At 40.6% G+C, this 17,678-nt stretch overlaps 2 protein-coding genes across 2 annotated transcripts; both read left to right on the forward strand.

The window, feature by feature from the left end:
* The first annotated feature begins 2,491 nt into the window (after positions 1-2,491).
* On the forward strand, positions 2,492-7,085 carry LOC116675180 (WD repeat-containing protein on Y chromosome-like). Its single transcript, XM_032507199.1, is given in 3 exon segments — positions 2,492-5,887; positions 6,550-6,626; positions 6,628-7,085. Coding segments are annotated over 3 exon segments (3,261 nt in total). The 5' UTR covers positions 2,492-2,731; the 3' UTR covers positions 6,656-7,085.
* Positions 7,086-11,189: 4,104 nt separating this feature from the next.
* On the forward strand, positions 11,190-14,079 carry LOC116675181 (WD repeat-containing protein on Y chromosome-like). Its single transcript, XM_032507200.1, is given in 4 exon segments — positions 11,190-13,174; positions 13,177-13,278; positions 13,281-13,646; positions 13,649-14,079. Coding segments are annotated over 4 exon segments (2,865 nt in total). The 5' UTR covers positions 11,190-11,208.
* Positions 14,080-17,678: the final 3,599 nt, after the last annotated feature.

Consider the following 17,678-nt stretch of genomic DNA (forward strand, 5'->3'; position numbering starts at 1 on the left):
AAGCAAAGGGTGTATCCAGATTTTTTTTTACCAGCTCTTTTTTTTGCCGTTACTTAGGGATGTAACGATACGCAATGGGAAAAGAAATTTGCGACACTCCGATCCACGAACCTGTGTCTCGGAGTGAGAAGTGAGAATCGCCAACTCCCAGAGTTATGCTTCCCATCCAGATGCAATGCTACCACATCTTTAAATTACTATTACTAATTTAGCCAACTGTAAAGACGACTAAAGCGAGTAGGAGAGGTGGAGGGACGGAATAACGTTTGGAATGGCGAGGTGGAGGGACGGAATAACGTTTTGAATGGCCGCTGCTCTGACTTGAGTGCCTAAGAGTCCTTAGTACCAGAGTTAAGTGCTGACCAGAGTGGCTGCTAGCTGGCTGGGGGCTGACTGTGGAGAGGCTGTGTCCCCGGGGCTTTTGTCAGCTCTCATGAGTGAGGCAGGCAGATGGGGGTGTTCTAGCTGGCTAAATTAACATTAGATTAGTCGTCTATCTATGCAGTTAACGTTACTGATGAATTTGTGGGTTAGCCCAGAGTTGTTAACCATAGTCAAAACAATCAAACTAAAAATAACTGAGTGCGTTATGTTACCCACTAAGAATTAGCGGTACAGACCAAGCATTAGCATTAGCTACTTGCTTGTCAACCAGCACCTCAGTAGGCACCAAAGCACGTTTCCTCTTTGGTCCCCCTATAGTTTGGAAGCGGATTTGTCCATTACTGTTACCATTCCCATTATTCCCGTGTCTCCTTTGAACAAGTTAATGAACCACTGAAACTATTTTGGAAGCATTATTTTAAGGTACAAAAGAATTGTTGATGTTCCATCATGTTTGGTGGATCGATTTTATCTCTGTTGTTTGTTGCAAAGTGGCATATAATTAATGAGAAAACAATGCCCTTTGGCAGAAAAATAATAACTCTCCTCCAACCCTCCAATTTCTCTTGTCCTTTAATTTTAACATTGTAAAGTCTCCTCTGCAGTTGTTCAACTTCTACCAGCAGGCATTGATGGCATGGAAGTTATGTTACGTAGTTATGTTTCTCTCCACACAAAACAATAATCTGGAATGATGAATATATTACTATTCTATTTACTTTAACAAATTGGATTTAGAGCACCTTTATGCTGATACTGTAATTTTTTTATTTCAAGACAAGGGACAGCGCATAATAAAACATTAGTCTTGTCCCTGGGCAGGTTGATGGACAAATACATAGGAAATTAGTATGAAGAAAGATCATTATTAAATAAAATAACAGAAAAATGCAATAAATGGGCAATATATACTGGAAATATATTAACTTGTGAAAAAATGTCCTGATAACCAAATCATTTCCTATTACTTTTAATATAGTTTGGTAAGCAAAGCTTTACCGTATGGCATCCACCAGCTAATGACAGCTCAAGCTGGAATTGGTGAGAGAACAGAATTAAAGTTGCATCTCAATGGAATAGTAATTGAAAGTTCTAAATATATAAACAAAAATATCACAGAATTATTTCAGAACAAAAGCAGATTACACCAAGAGGTAAATTCTTTACTTTAAGAGGTAGGATGGGAAAACGATTGGCTTTTACCCTGTATAAATAACTAAGTAAAGGAGATACACCCTAAAAATCTTGCATCATATATACCCATCCAATTTATCTAAAATTGATGCCAAAATTAGCTTTTGTGATAGTGACATGGAAAAATCGGCACATTAAGTATTTCATGAAGCTTTTGTCAGGCTTGGAAGAATTTATACTATGCAAAACAAAGACGCAAGTTAAAATAGACTGGAAGAGTGTCATCACTGGTTTTGACTACAGCGAAATATATTAACCTCATGTTATTATTAGGCAAATATATTCATAAATCTAAACCATGCTTTAACCCTCTTAACCCCAAAACCTGCTGGGGGGCTTTGAAAAAAGCCTGTTTTGTTTAAAAGATCGCCAAAGAAAAAACACTTACCCTAGAAAGAAGGTGAAAAAAGAAATTGTAAAATGTTTTTTTTTCTATATTTTGTTTTAATAAATAATCAAATACCATTAACTAACGTGTATCATTTTTATGTTTTATGCCAATATAACTGTGTTATACTGTTCAACAGACATTTAGGAGATATTCCTGGCCATGGTTGTGTTTGGTAATGTTAGATACCAGACTTGCATATGGAGTGAAAAATGAGCTCACAGTGAGTAATAATGTGACATGAGCAAAAAAAAATATTTCTTTGATTTAAAGCTGTGAATGTTGAATTGTTATCTGCTTTTAGAGATGCAATGAGATAAGTTGTATTCAATTGTATTCAAAAGTTGCAGTCAATTACTAATTTCTGTATTTGTATGTTATAAATTGTTAAATAAAGTTTTTTTTTAAATCATTCACTTCATAACAAAATATGACATCATCATTGGCTTTCATGTGAAGAATGCGTTGATCTTTTACTGAGGTCACTATCTTTTACTTAGGTCAGTATCTTCGATCCATTGCACATTTGGTACGCAGACACAGAACGTTACACACAATTGTGAGAACTTGCAGCTCAAGTTTCAGCACTCCAGAACATAGAACTAGAATTCTATTCATTGCTCCAGACTGCTAAACTCTCAGCACAATTGCATTGTTATCATTCAAACTAAACCAGGATTGACATCTTAAGGGTTGACATTTTAATTCTTAAGCAACTCTATTAACTGGTTAATTCGGTCGGAGGACCTAACTGAGAACGCTAAAATGGATTCTAGAAGTGAACTTACAAAGACGGACAAAATGTTTACTGCTGAAAATGTGCAAGAGATTGTAACGCTATTTCATGAGGCGGATTCTGATGGAGATGGACGATTGGACATTGAAGAATTCTGTGAAGGACTGAAGCAGTTATTCCCTACTATGGATGAAGAAGATCTCATTGCCCTCCACATGAAGATTGACACAAATGGAGATGGAGGTGTGGACCTCGGGGAGTTAACAGACTACCTGGTGAACAAAAACAAGGCATCACAAAATATGGCTTTTAAAAATCAAATCTTTCCTAAACCTATAAAAATGATATCGGTGGATCAACATAGATTGATTGTTCGTCTGATTCACCGTCCCTTCGAGAATGACAGGAAACCTGACCATGGTTCAGAGGTTTTATTAGGACAAACCAGCACTTACCAAAAAGGTCAATACCTCTCCATCACCTCGAATGGTATCCTCAACTTCTGGCCTGACAGCTTTGACACCTCATACCCAATTCAATTATACAAAAAGGAAAACACACTTCCTTTTTCACACAACAAGAAAATGCACGTTAATGACATGGTCTACATCAGTGAACTCAAGCAACTGGCTATCTCCACTTCTGACAGGGAACTAATATTCTATCGCTGCAATGAATTCCCTAAGTTGTTTTCAACCAGCCACTCTTTAATAGTAGAGGACAACATAGTGAATACCATGAACTACTGGTCCAATGGCACTAAAGCAGTGTTTTCCTTTGGCGATGTAAAAGGTTTTTTGTCTGTGTTTGTCTCCAACAACATATGTGAAAACGGCCTCTTCTTCAGAGATGCATATGAGAAAATCTCTCTGCAAAAGTACCCAACTGTTTATGTTTCTACCCTGTTAAAAAACCCCTCTAAAGACTTTCTATGTGTGAAGGTCAACATCTTTAATGACATTTGCAGTCAGATTCAATACTTTCCATCACTTAGCTCATTTGCCATCTGCGGTAGTTCATCCAAGACAATGGTCCTTGCTTCTCTACCCAAGACATCCGCAACCAAAATGTCTACAACAGTCTTTAAGAGCAGAGGAGATGTGGACTTCTTCACCTGTGTAGAATACTCCACTTCCTCTGGGTATCTGCTGACCGGTGGGACGGACGCCCTACTGAGGACGTGGTTTCCCCATAAAACAGTGTCATGCATCCAGGAATTAAAGGGACATGCCAAACCCATCACCCATATAATGTTAAATCCCAAGGAAAAAGTTTTTGTTAGTTTATCGCTGGACCACCATATATGTGTTTGGTCAGAGGATGCAATGATCTGTTTGCAAAGCTTCAAGATAAAAGAAATGATGCAGAGTCCTATCTCCAGTGTGTGTTACAACACACACAACAATGAGTTAGTCCTAGCTAACACAGATATTGGCAAATATCTTGGAAGAGGAACTGATGTGTTTAAAAATGCATTAACATCGCATGACAAGCCCCTGTGCTGTGCTCTCTATCACAACATTTTCAAACAGGTTGTCTCTGTTTGCCAAAATGGCGTGGTGACAGTGTGGGATATCTTAACAGGAACGGCCGCCATGCAGTTCAAGGTGACTCCAGATCAGTACGTGGGGCATGTTGCTATTTCATTTGATGGACTAAAGCGCAGACTGATCACAATTTCCCAGGATGGAAAAGTTAAACTTTGGAACTTCAACAACGGAACAGAGCTTGCCATTCTTCCTGTTACCGTACAAAGGGAGGTGACAGGTATCGTCTGTGTAGACAATAGGGTGTTTGTGTCGGGAAAGAACTCCAAGATCATTTATGACCTGGACATACACGGATATGACAACAGATTTTTGAAGCATTATTATTTAGATGACATTTGCTCAATGGATGTCCATGAAAACACACTGGTTACTGCCTCCAGCTATGGAAATATTGTCATCTGGGAGGCCGCCAGTGGCGAAGTTCTCTACTGGCTCAATGGCAGCAACAGCCCTCGGACAAACATGGCAGACAAAACCACTCAGGGCCAGACAGGGAGTCTGCTTGGTGACAAGAGTCCAAAGCATGTCAGAGGCACTGGGAAAAGACCTCTAAAAAGTAAATCCCTGAATGGGAATGACATTGATGTGATTAACATACCTCTTATCATATGTCTGAAGACCAGGGAGGTTAAAGTTCACACAGCCACACTGCTGACGTCTTCAGATGGCAACATATATGCCTGGTCTGTTATTAGCAAGGGAGGATTGATTGGAAAGTTCAGAGCAGTGAAGGATGAAGGAGCAGTCATTACCACCATGTCAACTGATCCCAATGACCAGATATTAATGACCGGGGATAGTACCGGAAAGATTTATCAGTGGGACATTCAGGCTTTTGGGTTTAAAAAACAGGCAAACAACGAGCCATTTGAGGATATAAATGGGTGGTGCGTGTCATTGTGTCCACCTCCTCTGTTGCACTCTTGGCAATCTCACATCACAGGGGTGGTGAGTGTTCACTGTAACCCAACTTGTGAAAAGTTAATTACCGCAGGGAACTGCAATGTCTGTCTGTGGGAAAACACAGGAACCTACATAGGCCTCTTTGGGAAAGACCAATGGGGTGCTTCACAAATCAGCCTTGAGGAGAATGCTGAACAGGAGGAGACCGGCAGACCAAGCACAACGAAGACAAGCAACTTTCCATTGGCACGTCCTGTCTTTCCAACAAAATCAAAGTCAGAAGAACTGACAGACAGCATTAAAAGCCTCTGTGACAGAATAGACAAGGTAGTCAGCCCTAAGAAGCCTGGAGACAAATTAACAGAGGATCTACTTGATCGTGTAAATAGACGGATGATGAAGATTCAGTCAGGACTTGACTTAATAAAAAGCGAAGCCAATTACAATTATTTTGAACAAACTAACAAACCCCTGGAAAATCTGTATTTTAGTGAGGTCCACCAGGGGTCTAAAACTACATCAACACCATGTCCACCAAACACCAGACCAACTACACGTTGCACTAATGACACCATCAGCTTAGCAAACATGCAGCAATCTGATGGTGCCGTGAAGCAGGGGACTGAACCCACTTCAAAACAAGTACACATTACAAGGCAGTGTCCTGACACCAGTTCCACCAAACACCCTGCCAGGCATGGAGGGGTCTCAGCAAACACCGGACCATGTACACTTTCCACCCATCAAGGATAAGGTGCATCGCCCACATCATCAGACCCGTTCAAAGTTTCAGCAGAGAGACACCTTAAAAGGCGGTGTCCTCACACCAGTTCCACCAAACACCCTGCCAGCTATGAAGACCTCGCCACACATGCAGCTGGACCCCTCTAGGTCCAAATATGGGCGTGTGCTCAAGACTCAGAAGAGAGACACATTACAAGGCAGTGTCTTCACTCAAGTTCCACTAAACACCCTGTCAGGTACAAAGGGGTCTTGGCAAACACCGGACCATGTACACTTGCCACCCATCCTTGATAAGGTGCAGAGCTCACATCCTCAGACCCAGATTCAGCAGAGAGACACATTCAAAGGCGGTGTCCTCACACCAGTTCCACCAACACCCTGCCAGCTATGAAGACCTCGTCACACATGCAGCTGGACCAGACTAGGTCCAAATATGGGCGTGTGCTCAAGCTTCAGCAGAAAGACACATTACAAGGCAGTGTCCTGACACCAGTTCCACCAAACACCCTGCCAGCTATGAAGACCTCGCCACACATGCAGCTGGACCAGACTGGGTCCAAATATGGCATGTGCTCAAGACTCAGGAGAGAGACACATTAAAGGGCAGTGTCTTCACTCAAGTTCCACCAAACACCCTTTCAGCCATGGAGGGGTCTCAGCAAACACCGGACCATGTACACATGCCACCCATCGATGATAAGGTGCATCGCCCACATCATCAGACCCGTTCAAAGTTTCAGCAGAGAGACACCTTAAAAGGCAGCTTCCTTCCACTGTGTCAACCAAACACACTACCAGCTTTGAAGACCTTACCACACATTCAGCTCTCGGCTAGTACAGTCAAGCACGGGTATAAAATCACATCAAAGTATGTACCCTTACCACCCATCTCTGATAAGCTCACCACAGACTGCACTAACGCTACAAGGAGCTCATCAAGATTACTCAGGAGAGGCATTAAAAGGTGAGGTTCTCTCACTATTTCCGACAACCACAACCACCATTTCCAATCACTGGCAGCATGAAGGGTGATTGTGTGGGTTTAGTCCAGGTGATCTGGTTTCCTTAAACAATTGTGTGAGTTCATTCCAGGTGATCTGGTTTCCTCAAACAATTGTATAGGTTTTCTCCGGGTGAACCGGTTACTCCCACAATTAAAATAAATAAATAAATGTATACTAAAAAACAGTATTTGTTGAATATCAATGTTTTGGTATGAACATTAGCTTGTGACCTTGTTCATTGTGCCCGCTACAACCCAGCTTCTTAGGAGAGATCTACCGAAGGCACGGAGAAAAAATGAGCAAAAACATGATAAATTATGGACATCAAGTGGACAAATCCTGGATTTAACAGTTTGGACTTAATGCTCAACGACCCCGAAAAAGGCACACGTTCCAGGCTGGATAGAAAACCATTCACTTCATAACAAACATCCTTATGGGTGTTCATGTGACTTTCATGTGAAGAATGCATTGATCTTTTACTTAGGTCTCTATCTTCGACCCACTGGACATTTTGGCACACAGAAACACAATTCTGAGCGCTTGCAGCTCAGGTTTCTTCAGCTCGTCTAAACAGAATTTATTCATTGCTCCAGACTGCTAAACTCTCAGCACAATATCATTTTTTTCATTCCAATAGAAATTTGAACTAAACCAGGATTGACACTTTAATTCTTAAGCAACTCCACTAAACTACATTCTTTGTTGAATGAGTGTGACGTTGACGTCACACCCAAACTTTCGAACCCCACTGTATAGTTCACATTCATATACTGTACTTACAATCTATGCAATCTATGAAAAAAGTAAAGTACATAGCTAATTCATTGTATTTATGAAAATGAAAAAAACTGAGCTTTCACTGCTTTTTTCACTTTGCCCTCATTGGACCGGGTCCAGAATCAAAACCATGATGCAGATTTGACAAGTCTGTGTATTGTGGACATGGTCCAATATGACTAGCTACATGTGAAAAAAGCTGTGAAATTGGACAGACCCTCATTCACACACACACACAGTTCATCTTTGCATTTTCCCAATCTGAAACTGTAGTCTTCAGCATCATGTGCACTGGTTGAATTAACACAGCTTGTATGCCTGTCACATCTACTGTAGTAAATGTCACTGTGTTCACTTTGAAGGAATCACTGCACATGGCTCAGCACTTGTAATGACATTTTGAGCATGTTTAGAGGCTATAAACAAGTTTAAAACTTGTTGGGTGCAAACTCTAGCAGGAGGATAACATGGTGTAGGCACCACTGAAGGGTTTCATTTTTCTCTCTACTGACAGACCTCCAAATTCACTAAAAGAGCTATGTGTTGAAATTGACCAGAATTCTCCTTTAACAGAAGGATTCCTTTTTAAAGTATTAAAAAAAAAAAATATGGCTTTAACAGGCTGAAAAAGATTTCAAATTATGCTTTAATTGGACATTTAAGCCTTTAATTTAAAATCATACAGACAGGTCCGATGTTACCCAAGTGACACATTAGTTATGGCTCACCCTGTTTTGGAATGAGCCTGACATAAGGATTCCTTTTAAGAGTAGCCTGAAGAAAAAAAAAAAAAAAGAGATAAAAGGAACAGAAGGACTCAAACGCAACGGCTTGCCAAACAGAAGGATTTATTAATAAGAAAAAGGAGAAGTGGGGAGGCAGACGCCAGGGATCGAGACTGGGAAGACTCGGGGAGTGGAAGAGCCGGGAGCGTGGAGCCGAGGAGGAGACACCCAAACCAGGAAGGGGAACGGAGTCAGGCTGAAGCGGGATGCCGTGGGAGGGCGACCGAGAGGGGAAGCCAGCTGACCGGAGACGGGAGCGAGAGTGGAGGTGATGACTGGGGGGAGAGAAAACAAAAGAGGTAAGTAACTAGTAACACAGGGATTTAAATGTTCAACACGAGCGAGAGGCTTGTTACAAGTTTCACCAGGGTGAACGAAGCACCGATCAAGCGAGGAGTGGATGGAGAGCTGGGGTGGATGTACTGTCGTTAATTGGAGATGGCAGGCAGGTGTGGGCGGCGGGAGCAGGTGACTGTGGATGGAACTCACGTGTGGATTGTCAGCTGGCTTCACCAGGAGGGGGAGTGAGAGACAAGACAGCAGGGAAAAAACAGGGTAGGCCGATAGCAAACTCAGAAACATAGAAAACAAAAAAATACTCACGGCCAGCCGGACCCCAAGCATAACATAAAACATATTTCAAATATAGCTTTAATTGGACATGTAACCCTTTAATTTAAAATCATACATCAGAATGGGCTTAAATGTCTTATTTCCATCAGAAACCACTGTTCACAAACTGCTCCAAACAGCTCTATTGCAGTCCATATATATATATATATATATATATATATATATATATATATATATATATATATATATATATATATATATATATTTGTTGTCCTTTAATTTTAACATTGTAAAGTCTCCTCTGCAGTTGTTCAACTTCTACCAGCAGGCATTGATGGCATGGAAGTTATGTTACGTAGTTATGTTTCTCTCCACACAAAACAATAATCTGGAATGATAAATATATCACTATTAAGAATAAAGACTATTTACTTTAACAAATTGGATACAGAGCACCTTTACGATGAAATTGTAATTTATTTTACAATAAAACATTAGTCATGTACAACAAGAGAATATGCGTTGTGCCAGGTTCTAGAAAAATGCCATATATACTGGAACTTGTGTCCTGAGAACCAAATCATTTCCTATTACTTTTAATACAGTTTGGTAAGCAAAGCTTTACCATCTGGCATCCACCAGCTAATGACAGCTCAAGCTGGAATTGGTGAGAGAACAGAATTAAAGTTGCATCTCAATGGAATAGTAATTGAAAGTCCTAAATGCATAAACAAAAATATCAGAAATATTTCAGAACAAAAGCAGATTACACCAAGAGGTAAATTCTTTTAGAATTTGTTACTTTCAGAGGTAGGATGGGAAAATAATTGGCTTTTCCCTGTATAAATAACAAAGTAAAGGCGATATACCCGAAAAATCTTGCTTCAAATATACCCATCAAACTTACACATCTCAAAAAACACAGAGATTGATGCCAAGATTAGCTTTTGTGATAATGACATGGAAAAATCGGCACATTAAGTATTTCATGAAGCTTTTGTCAGGCTTGGAATAATTTATACTATGCAAAACAAAGACGCAAGTTAAAATAGACTGGAAGAGTGTCATCACTGGTTTTGACTACAGCGAAATATATTAACCTCATGTTATTATTAGGCAAATATATTCATAAATCTAAACCATGCTTTAACCCTCTTAACCCCAAACCTGCTGGGGGGCTTTGAAAAAAGCCTGTTTTGTTTAAAAGATCGACAAAGAAAAAACACTTACCCTAGAAAGAAGGTGAAAAAAGAAATTGTTGTATGTAATTGGATAAAAAGTGGATAAAAAACTCACATAGAAGATTTCCAACTTCAAAAATTGTAAAAAAAAATAAATAAATACAATTTTATTTTTATTTGCATGATCAAGAAACTGTAAAATGCATAAAATTCTGTTTTTTCCCTCTATTTTATTTAATAAATTATCAAATACAATTAACTAACGTTTATCATTTTTATGTTTTATGCCAATATAACTCTGTTATGTGTTGTTCAACAGACATTTAGGAGCTATTCCTACTTCTGGCCATGGTTGTGTTTGGGAATGTGAGATACCGGATTGCATATGGGGTGAAAAATGAGATCACAGTGAGTATTAATGTGACATGAGCAAAAAAACGCTTAAAAATGGCTTGGGTTGTAAGAGGAAAAAAAATATTTCTGCGATTTAAAGCTGTGAATGTTGAATTGTTATCTGCTTTTAGAAATGCAATGAGATAAGTTGTATTCAATTGTATTCAAAAGTTGTAGTCAATTACTAATGTCTGTATTTGTATGTTTTAAATTGTTGAATAAAGTTTTTTAAAAAAATCCTTCACTTCATAACAAAATATGACATCATCATTGGCTTTCATGTGAAGAATGCGTTGATCTTTTACTGAGGTCACTATCTTTTACTTAGGTCAGTATCTTCGATCCATTGCACATTTGGTACGCAGACACAGAACGTTACACACAATTGTGAGAACTTGCAGCTCAAGTTTCAGCACTCCAGAACATAGAACTAGAATTCTATTCATTGCTCCAGACTGCTAAACTCTCAGCACAATTGCATTGTTTTCATTCAAACTAAACCAGGATTGACATCTTAAGGGTTGACATTTTAATTCTTAAGCAACTCTATTAACTGGTTTATTCGGTCGGAGGACCTAACTGAGAACGCTAAAATGGATTCTAGAAGTGAACTTACAAAGACGGACAAAATGTTTACTGCTGAAAATGTGCATGAGATTGTAACGCTATTTCATGAGGCGGATTCTGATGGAGGTGGACGATTGGACATTGAAGAATTCTGTGAAGGACTGAAGCAGTTATTCCCTACTATGGATGAAGAAGATCTCATTGCCCTCCACATGAAGATTGACACAAATGGAGATGGAAGTGTGGACCTCGGGGAGTTAACAGACTACCTGGTGAACAAAAACAAGGCATCACAAAATATGGCTTTTAAAAATCAAATCTTTCCTAAACCTATCGAAATGATATCGGTGGATCACCATAAAGCGATTGTTCGTCTGATTCACCGTCCCTTCGAGAATGACAGGAAACCTGATCATGGTTCAGAGGTTTTATTAGGACAAACCAGCACTTACCAAAAAGGTCAATACCTCTCCATCAGCTCGAATGGTATCCTCAACTTCTGGCCTGACAGCTTTGACACCCCATACCCAATTCAATTATACAAAAAGGAAAACACACTTCCTTTTTCACACAACAAGAAAATGCACGTTACTGACATGGTCTACATCAGTGAACTCAAGCAACTGGCTATCTCCACTTCTGACAGGGAACTAATATTCTATCGCTGCAATGAATTCCCTAAGTTGTTTTCAACCAGCCACTCTTTAATAGTAGAGGACAACATAGTGAATACCATGAACTACTGGTCCAATGACACTAAAGCAGTGTTTTCCTTTGGCGATGTAAAAGGTTTTTTGTCTGTGTTTGTCTCCAACAACATACATGAAAACGGCCTCTTCTTCAAGGGTGCATATGAGAAAATCTCTCTGCGGGATTATCCAACTGTTTATGTTTCAGCCCTGTTAAAAAACCCCTCTAAAAACTTTCTATGTGTGAAGGTCAACATCTTTAATGATGTTTGCAGTCAGATCCAATATTTTCCATCACTTAGCTCGTTTGCTATCTGCGGTAGTTCATCCAAGACAATGGTCCTTGCTTCTCTACCAAAGACATCCACAACCAAAACGTCTACAAAAGTCTTCAAGAGCAGAGGAGATGTGGAATTTTTCACCTGTGTAGAATACTCCACTTCCTCTGGGTATCTGCTGACCGGTGGGACGGACGCCCTACTGAGGACGTGGTTTCCCCACAAAACAGTGTCATGCATCCATGAATTAAAGGGACATGTCAAACCCATCACCCATATAATGTTAAATCCCAAGGAAAAGGTTTTTGTTAGTTTATCGCAGGACCACCATATACGTGTTTGGTCAGAGGATGCAATGATCTGTTTGCAAAGCTTCAAGATAAAAGAAATGATGCAGAGTCCTATCTCCAGTGTGTGTTACAACACACACAACAATGAGTTAGTCCTAGCTAACACAGATATTGGCAAATATCTTGGAAGAGGAACTGATGTGTTTAAAAATGCATTAACATCGCATGACAAGCCCCTGTGCTGTGCTCTCTATCACAACATTTTCAAACAGGTTGTCTCTGTTTGCCAAAATGGCGTGGTGACAGTGTGGGATATCTTAACAGGAACGGCCGCCATGCAGTTCAAGGTGACTCCAGATCAGTACGTGGGGCATGTTGCTATTTCATTTGATGGACTAAAGCGCAGACTGATCACAATTTCCCAGGATGGAAAAGTTAAAATTTGGAACTTCAACAACGGAACAGAGCTTGCCATTCTTCCTGTTACCGTACAAAGGGAGGTGACAGGTATCGTCTGTGTAGACAATAGGGTGTTTGTGTCGGGAAAGAACTCCAAGATCATTTATGACCTGGACATACACGGATATGACAACAGATTTTTGAAGCATTATTATTTAGATGACATTTGCTCAATGGATGTCCATGAAAACACACTGGTTACTGCCTCCAGCAATGGAAATATTGTCATCTGGGAGGCCGCCAGTGGCGAAGTTCTCTACTGGCTCAATGGCAGCAACACCCTCGAACAAACATGGCAGACAAAACCACTCAGGGCCAGACAGGGAGTCTGCTTGGTCACAAGAGTCCAAAGCATGTCAGAGGCACTGGGAAAAGACCTCTAAAAGTAAATCCCTGAATGGGAACAACACTGATGTGATTAACACACCTCTTATCATATGTCTGAAGACCAGGGAGGTTAAAGTTCACACAGCCACACTGCTGACGTCTTCAGATGGCAACATATATGCCTGGTCTGTTATTAGCAAGGGAGGATTGATTGGAAAGTTCAGAGCAGTGAAGGATGAAGGAGCAGTCATTACCACCATGTCAACTGATCCCAATGACCAGATATTAATGACCGGGGATAGTACCGGAAAGATTTATCAGTGGGACATTCAGGCTTTTGGGTTTAAAAAACAGGCAAACAACGAGCCATTTGAGGATATAAATGGGTGGTGCGTGTCATTGTGTCCACCTCCTCTGTTGCACTCTGGCAATCTCACATCACAGGGGTGGTGAGTGTTCACTGTAACCCAACTTGTGAAAAGTTAATTACCGCAGGGAACTGCAATGTCTGTCTGTGGGAAAACACAGGAACCTACATAGGCCTCTTTGGGAAAGACCAATGGGGTGCTTCACAAATCAGCCTTGAGGAGAATGCTGAACAGGAGGAGACCGGCAGACCAAGCACAACGAAGACCAGCAACTTTCCATTGGCACGTCCTGTCTTTCCAACAAAATCAAAGTCAGAAGAACTGACAGACAGCATTAAAAGCCTCTGTGACAGAATAGACAAGGTAGTCAGCCCTAAGAAGCCTGGAGACAAATTAACAGAGGATCTACTTGATCGTGTAAATAGACGGATGATGAAGATTCAGTCAGGACTTGACTTAATAAAAAGCGAGGCCAATTACAATTAGAGTTTAAACAAACTAACAAACCCCTGGAAAATCTGTATTTTAGTGAGGTCAACAAGGGGTCTAAAACTACATCAACACCATGTCCACCAAACACCAGGCCAACTACAGGTTGCACTAATGACACCATCAGCTTAGCAAACATGCAGCAATCTGATGGTGCCGTCAAGCAGGGGACTGAACCCACTTCAAAACAAGTACATTTGCAGCTCACACAAAGTCAATTCAAGCCACACCCCTCATCAGAGGTGGATCTGCTCATGACCAACTCTCTTACCGGACTGCAACCAGACTATGTCCACGTGTGCTCAAGCTTCAGCAGAGAAACACATTACAAGGCAGTGTCCTGACACCAGTTCCACCAAACACCCTGCCAGGCATGGAGGGGTCTCAGCAAAAACCGGACCATGTACACTTGCCACCCATCAAGGATAAGGTGCATCGCCCACATCATCAGACCCGTTCAAAATTTCAGCAGAGAGACACCTTAAAAGGCGGTGTCCTCACACCAGTTCCACCAAACACCCTGCCAGCTATGAAGACCTCGCCACACATGCAGCTGGACCCCTCTAGGTCCAAATATGGGCGTGTGCTCAAGACTCAGAAGAGAGACACATTACAAGGCAGTGTCTTCACTCAAGTTCCACTAAACACCCTGTCAGGTACAAAGGGGTCTTGGCAAACACCGGACCATGTACACTTGCCACCCATCCTTGATAAGGTGCAGAGCTCACATCCTCAGACCCAGATTCAGCAGAGAGACACATTCAAAGGCGGTGTCCTCACACCAGTTCCACCAAACACCCTGCCAGCTATGAAGACCTCGTCACACATGCAGCTGGACCAGACTAGGTCCAAATATGGGCGTGTGCTCAAGCTTCAGCAGAAAGACACATTACAAGGCAGTGTCCTGACACCAGTTCCACCAAACACCCTGCCAGCTATGAAGACCTCGCCACACATGCAGCTGGACCAGACTAGGTCCAAATATGGGCATGTGCTCAAGACTCAGGAGAGAGACACATTAAAGGGCAGTGTCTTCACTCAAGTTCCACCAAACACCCTTTCAGCCATGGAGGGGTCTCAGCAAACACCGGACCATGTACACATGCCACCCATCGATGATAAGGTGCATTGCCCACATCATCAGACCCGTTCAAAGTTTCAGCAGAGAGACACGTTAAAAGGCAGCTTCCTTCCACTGTGTCAACCAAACACACTACCAGCTTTGAAGACCTTACCACACATTCAGCTCTCGGCTAGTACAGTCAAGCACGGGTATAAAATCACATCAAAGTATGTACCTTTACCACCCATCTCTGATAAGCTCACCACAGACTGCACTAACGCTACAAGGAGCTCATCAAGATTACTCAGGAGAGGCATTAAAAGGTGAGGTTCTCTCACTATTTCCGACAACCACAACCACCATTTCCAATCACTGGCAGCATGAAGGGTGATTGTGTGGGTTTAGTCCAGGTGATCTGGTTTCCTTAAACAATTGTGTGAGTTCATTCCAGGTGATCTGGTTTCCTCAAACAATTGTATAGGTTTTCTCCGGGTGAACCGGTTACTCCCACAATTAAAATAAATAAATAAATGTATACTAAAAAAACAGTATTTGTTGAATATCAATGTTTTGGTATGAACATTAGCTTGTGACCTTGTTCATTGTGCCCGCTACAACCCAGCTTCTTAGGAGAGATCTACCGAAGGCACGGAGAAAAAATGAGCAAAAACGTGATAAATTATGGACATCAAGTGGACAAATCCTGGATTTAACAGTTTGGACTTAATGCTCAACGACCCCGAAAAAGGCACACGTTCCAGGCTGGATAGAAAACCATTCACTTCATAACAAACATCCTTATGGGTGTTCATGTGACTTTCATGTGAAGAATGCATTGATCTTTTACTTAGGTCTCTATCTTCGACCCACTGGACATTTTGGCACACAGAAACACAATTCTGAGAGCTTGCAGCTCAGGTTTCAGCGCTCCAGAACATAGAAACAGAATTTATTCATTGCTCCAGACTGCTAAACTCTCAGCACAATACATTTTTTTCATTCCAATAGAAATTTGAACTAAACCAGGATTGACACTTTAATTCTTAAGCAACTCCACTAAACTACATTCTAAGAAGAGATGTGTTAGAAATTATCTACAGAGTGTGCTCAAGGACAACAAGCAAATGTGTGTGAATCATGTGTATATATATATATATATATATATATATATATATATATATATATATATATATATATACATACTACGGTCAAATGTTTGGGGTCACTTAGAAATTTCCATTGCACTCCATTATAGACAGGATACCAGCTGAGATCAGTTGCCTTGTTTTTTTAACCAGGGCAGCAGTTTCCAGATTACATTATTTGCTGACATAATTGTAAATAGGTTTGCCAGTGTTTTTCTAGTTAGTTTTTTAAAATGATATCAGATTAGTAAACATAATGTGCCTTTGGATGATTGGAGGAATGGTTGCTGATAATGGGTAATGTAGATACACTACCGGTCCAAAGTTTGGGGTCACTTAAAAATTTCCATACCACTCCATTATAGACAGAATACCAGCTGATCTGAGTGGGGGGGCTGATCTTTAATGCAATATCTACATTACCCACGCGTTAGTGCACCATTTGTACCATAATTGTATTAAATTAAATGGTAAGCCTTACTCCTACGAGATGGGCGAGTTTTTCTTACGTTACACACAAAGCTAACAGGCTATAGTTAGCCTGTACCATAGACAGTTAAAGAAGGCCTGTACGTATGCTAGCGGATATAGCTAACGTTGCGTAGCCAGCCAGCAACTTGGGCAGTAGAGTTTTGGCGAGCTAACCACGACAGCGTTGTCGACCACAATCAACCTGCAGAGATGTGTGAAATGGAGACACGAATAACGTTTCCTTTCCCAGAGATCCTGAACGTTATTTTCATTTGTGACGTTAAAGACAAAGGAAGGGTAGCCCGAAGGGACTCAATTTGGCCACAAGTTGGTGTGGAAGCATGGACTGTATACTGGTTCACCCTGGAAGCCTGGACATGCTTTTCCCCCTCGGAAACCTAGACTCGATACTTCAGTACTTTAAATAAAGCTGTTAATTCACACTCCTGGCTCTGCGTTCTGTACACCATTCACACCTAACAGTTACCACTTCATAAGTACGTATTAGGCATATCATTTATATATTTTATTGGATGTACTGTATGTATGTTTTATTGTATTTAAACTGTTAGAATTAGATCTTGACATGCATGTCCTTGTATAGTTTTTAGTTTTCACTTTAAAAATGTAAATGCAGTAAATATTAGGTAGATTTGATTCGATCATTACATTGAATAAGTTTTTTTTTTCCTATGCAATTTGTGATCATACTTTTGTTATAATACATTTACAATAACCCTACACAGATTAAACAGCAATTATTGCATTTTCAATTACACTTGATTTAATTATAAATTATACCAAATTACCAATGTCCTCTTGTATGACTACAATACTGTTTGTCCCTATAGTTACGTCAGAAAAACAAAATGTAGCTCTAGAAAGACCTTTATTGCACGTTGAAATGGGCATTAACT

This window comes from Etheostoma spectabile, unplaced genomic scaffold, assembly GCF_008692095.1.
Source record: "Etheostoma spectabile isolate EspeVRDwgs_2016 unplaced genomic scaffold, UIUC_Espe_1.0 scaffold00001614, whole genome shotgun sequence".
NCBI lineage: Eukaryota > Metazoa > Chordata > Actinopteri > Perciformes > Percidae > Etheostoma > Etheostoma spectabile.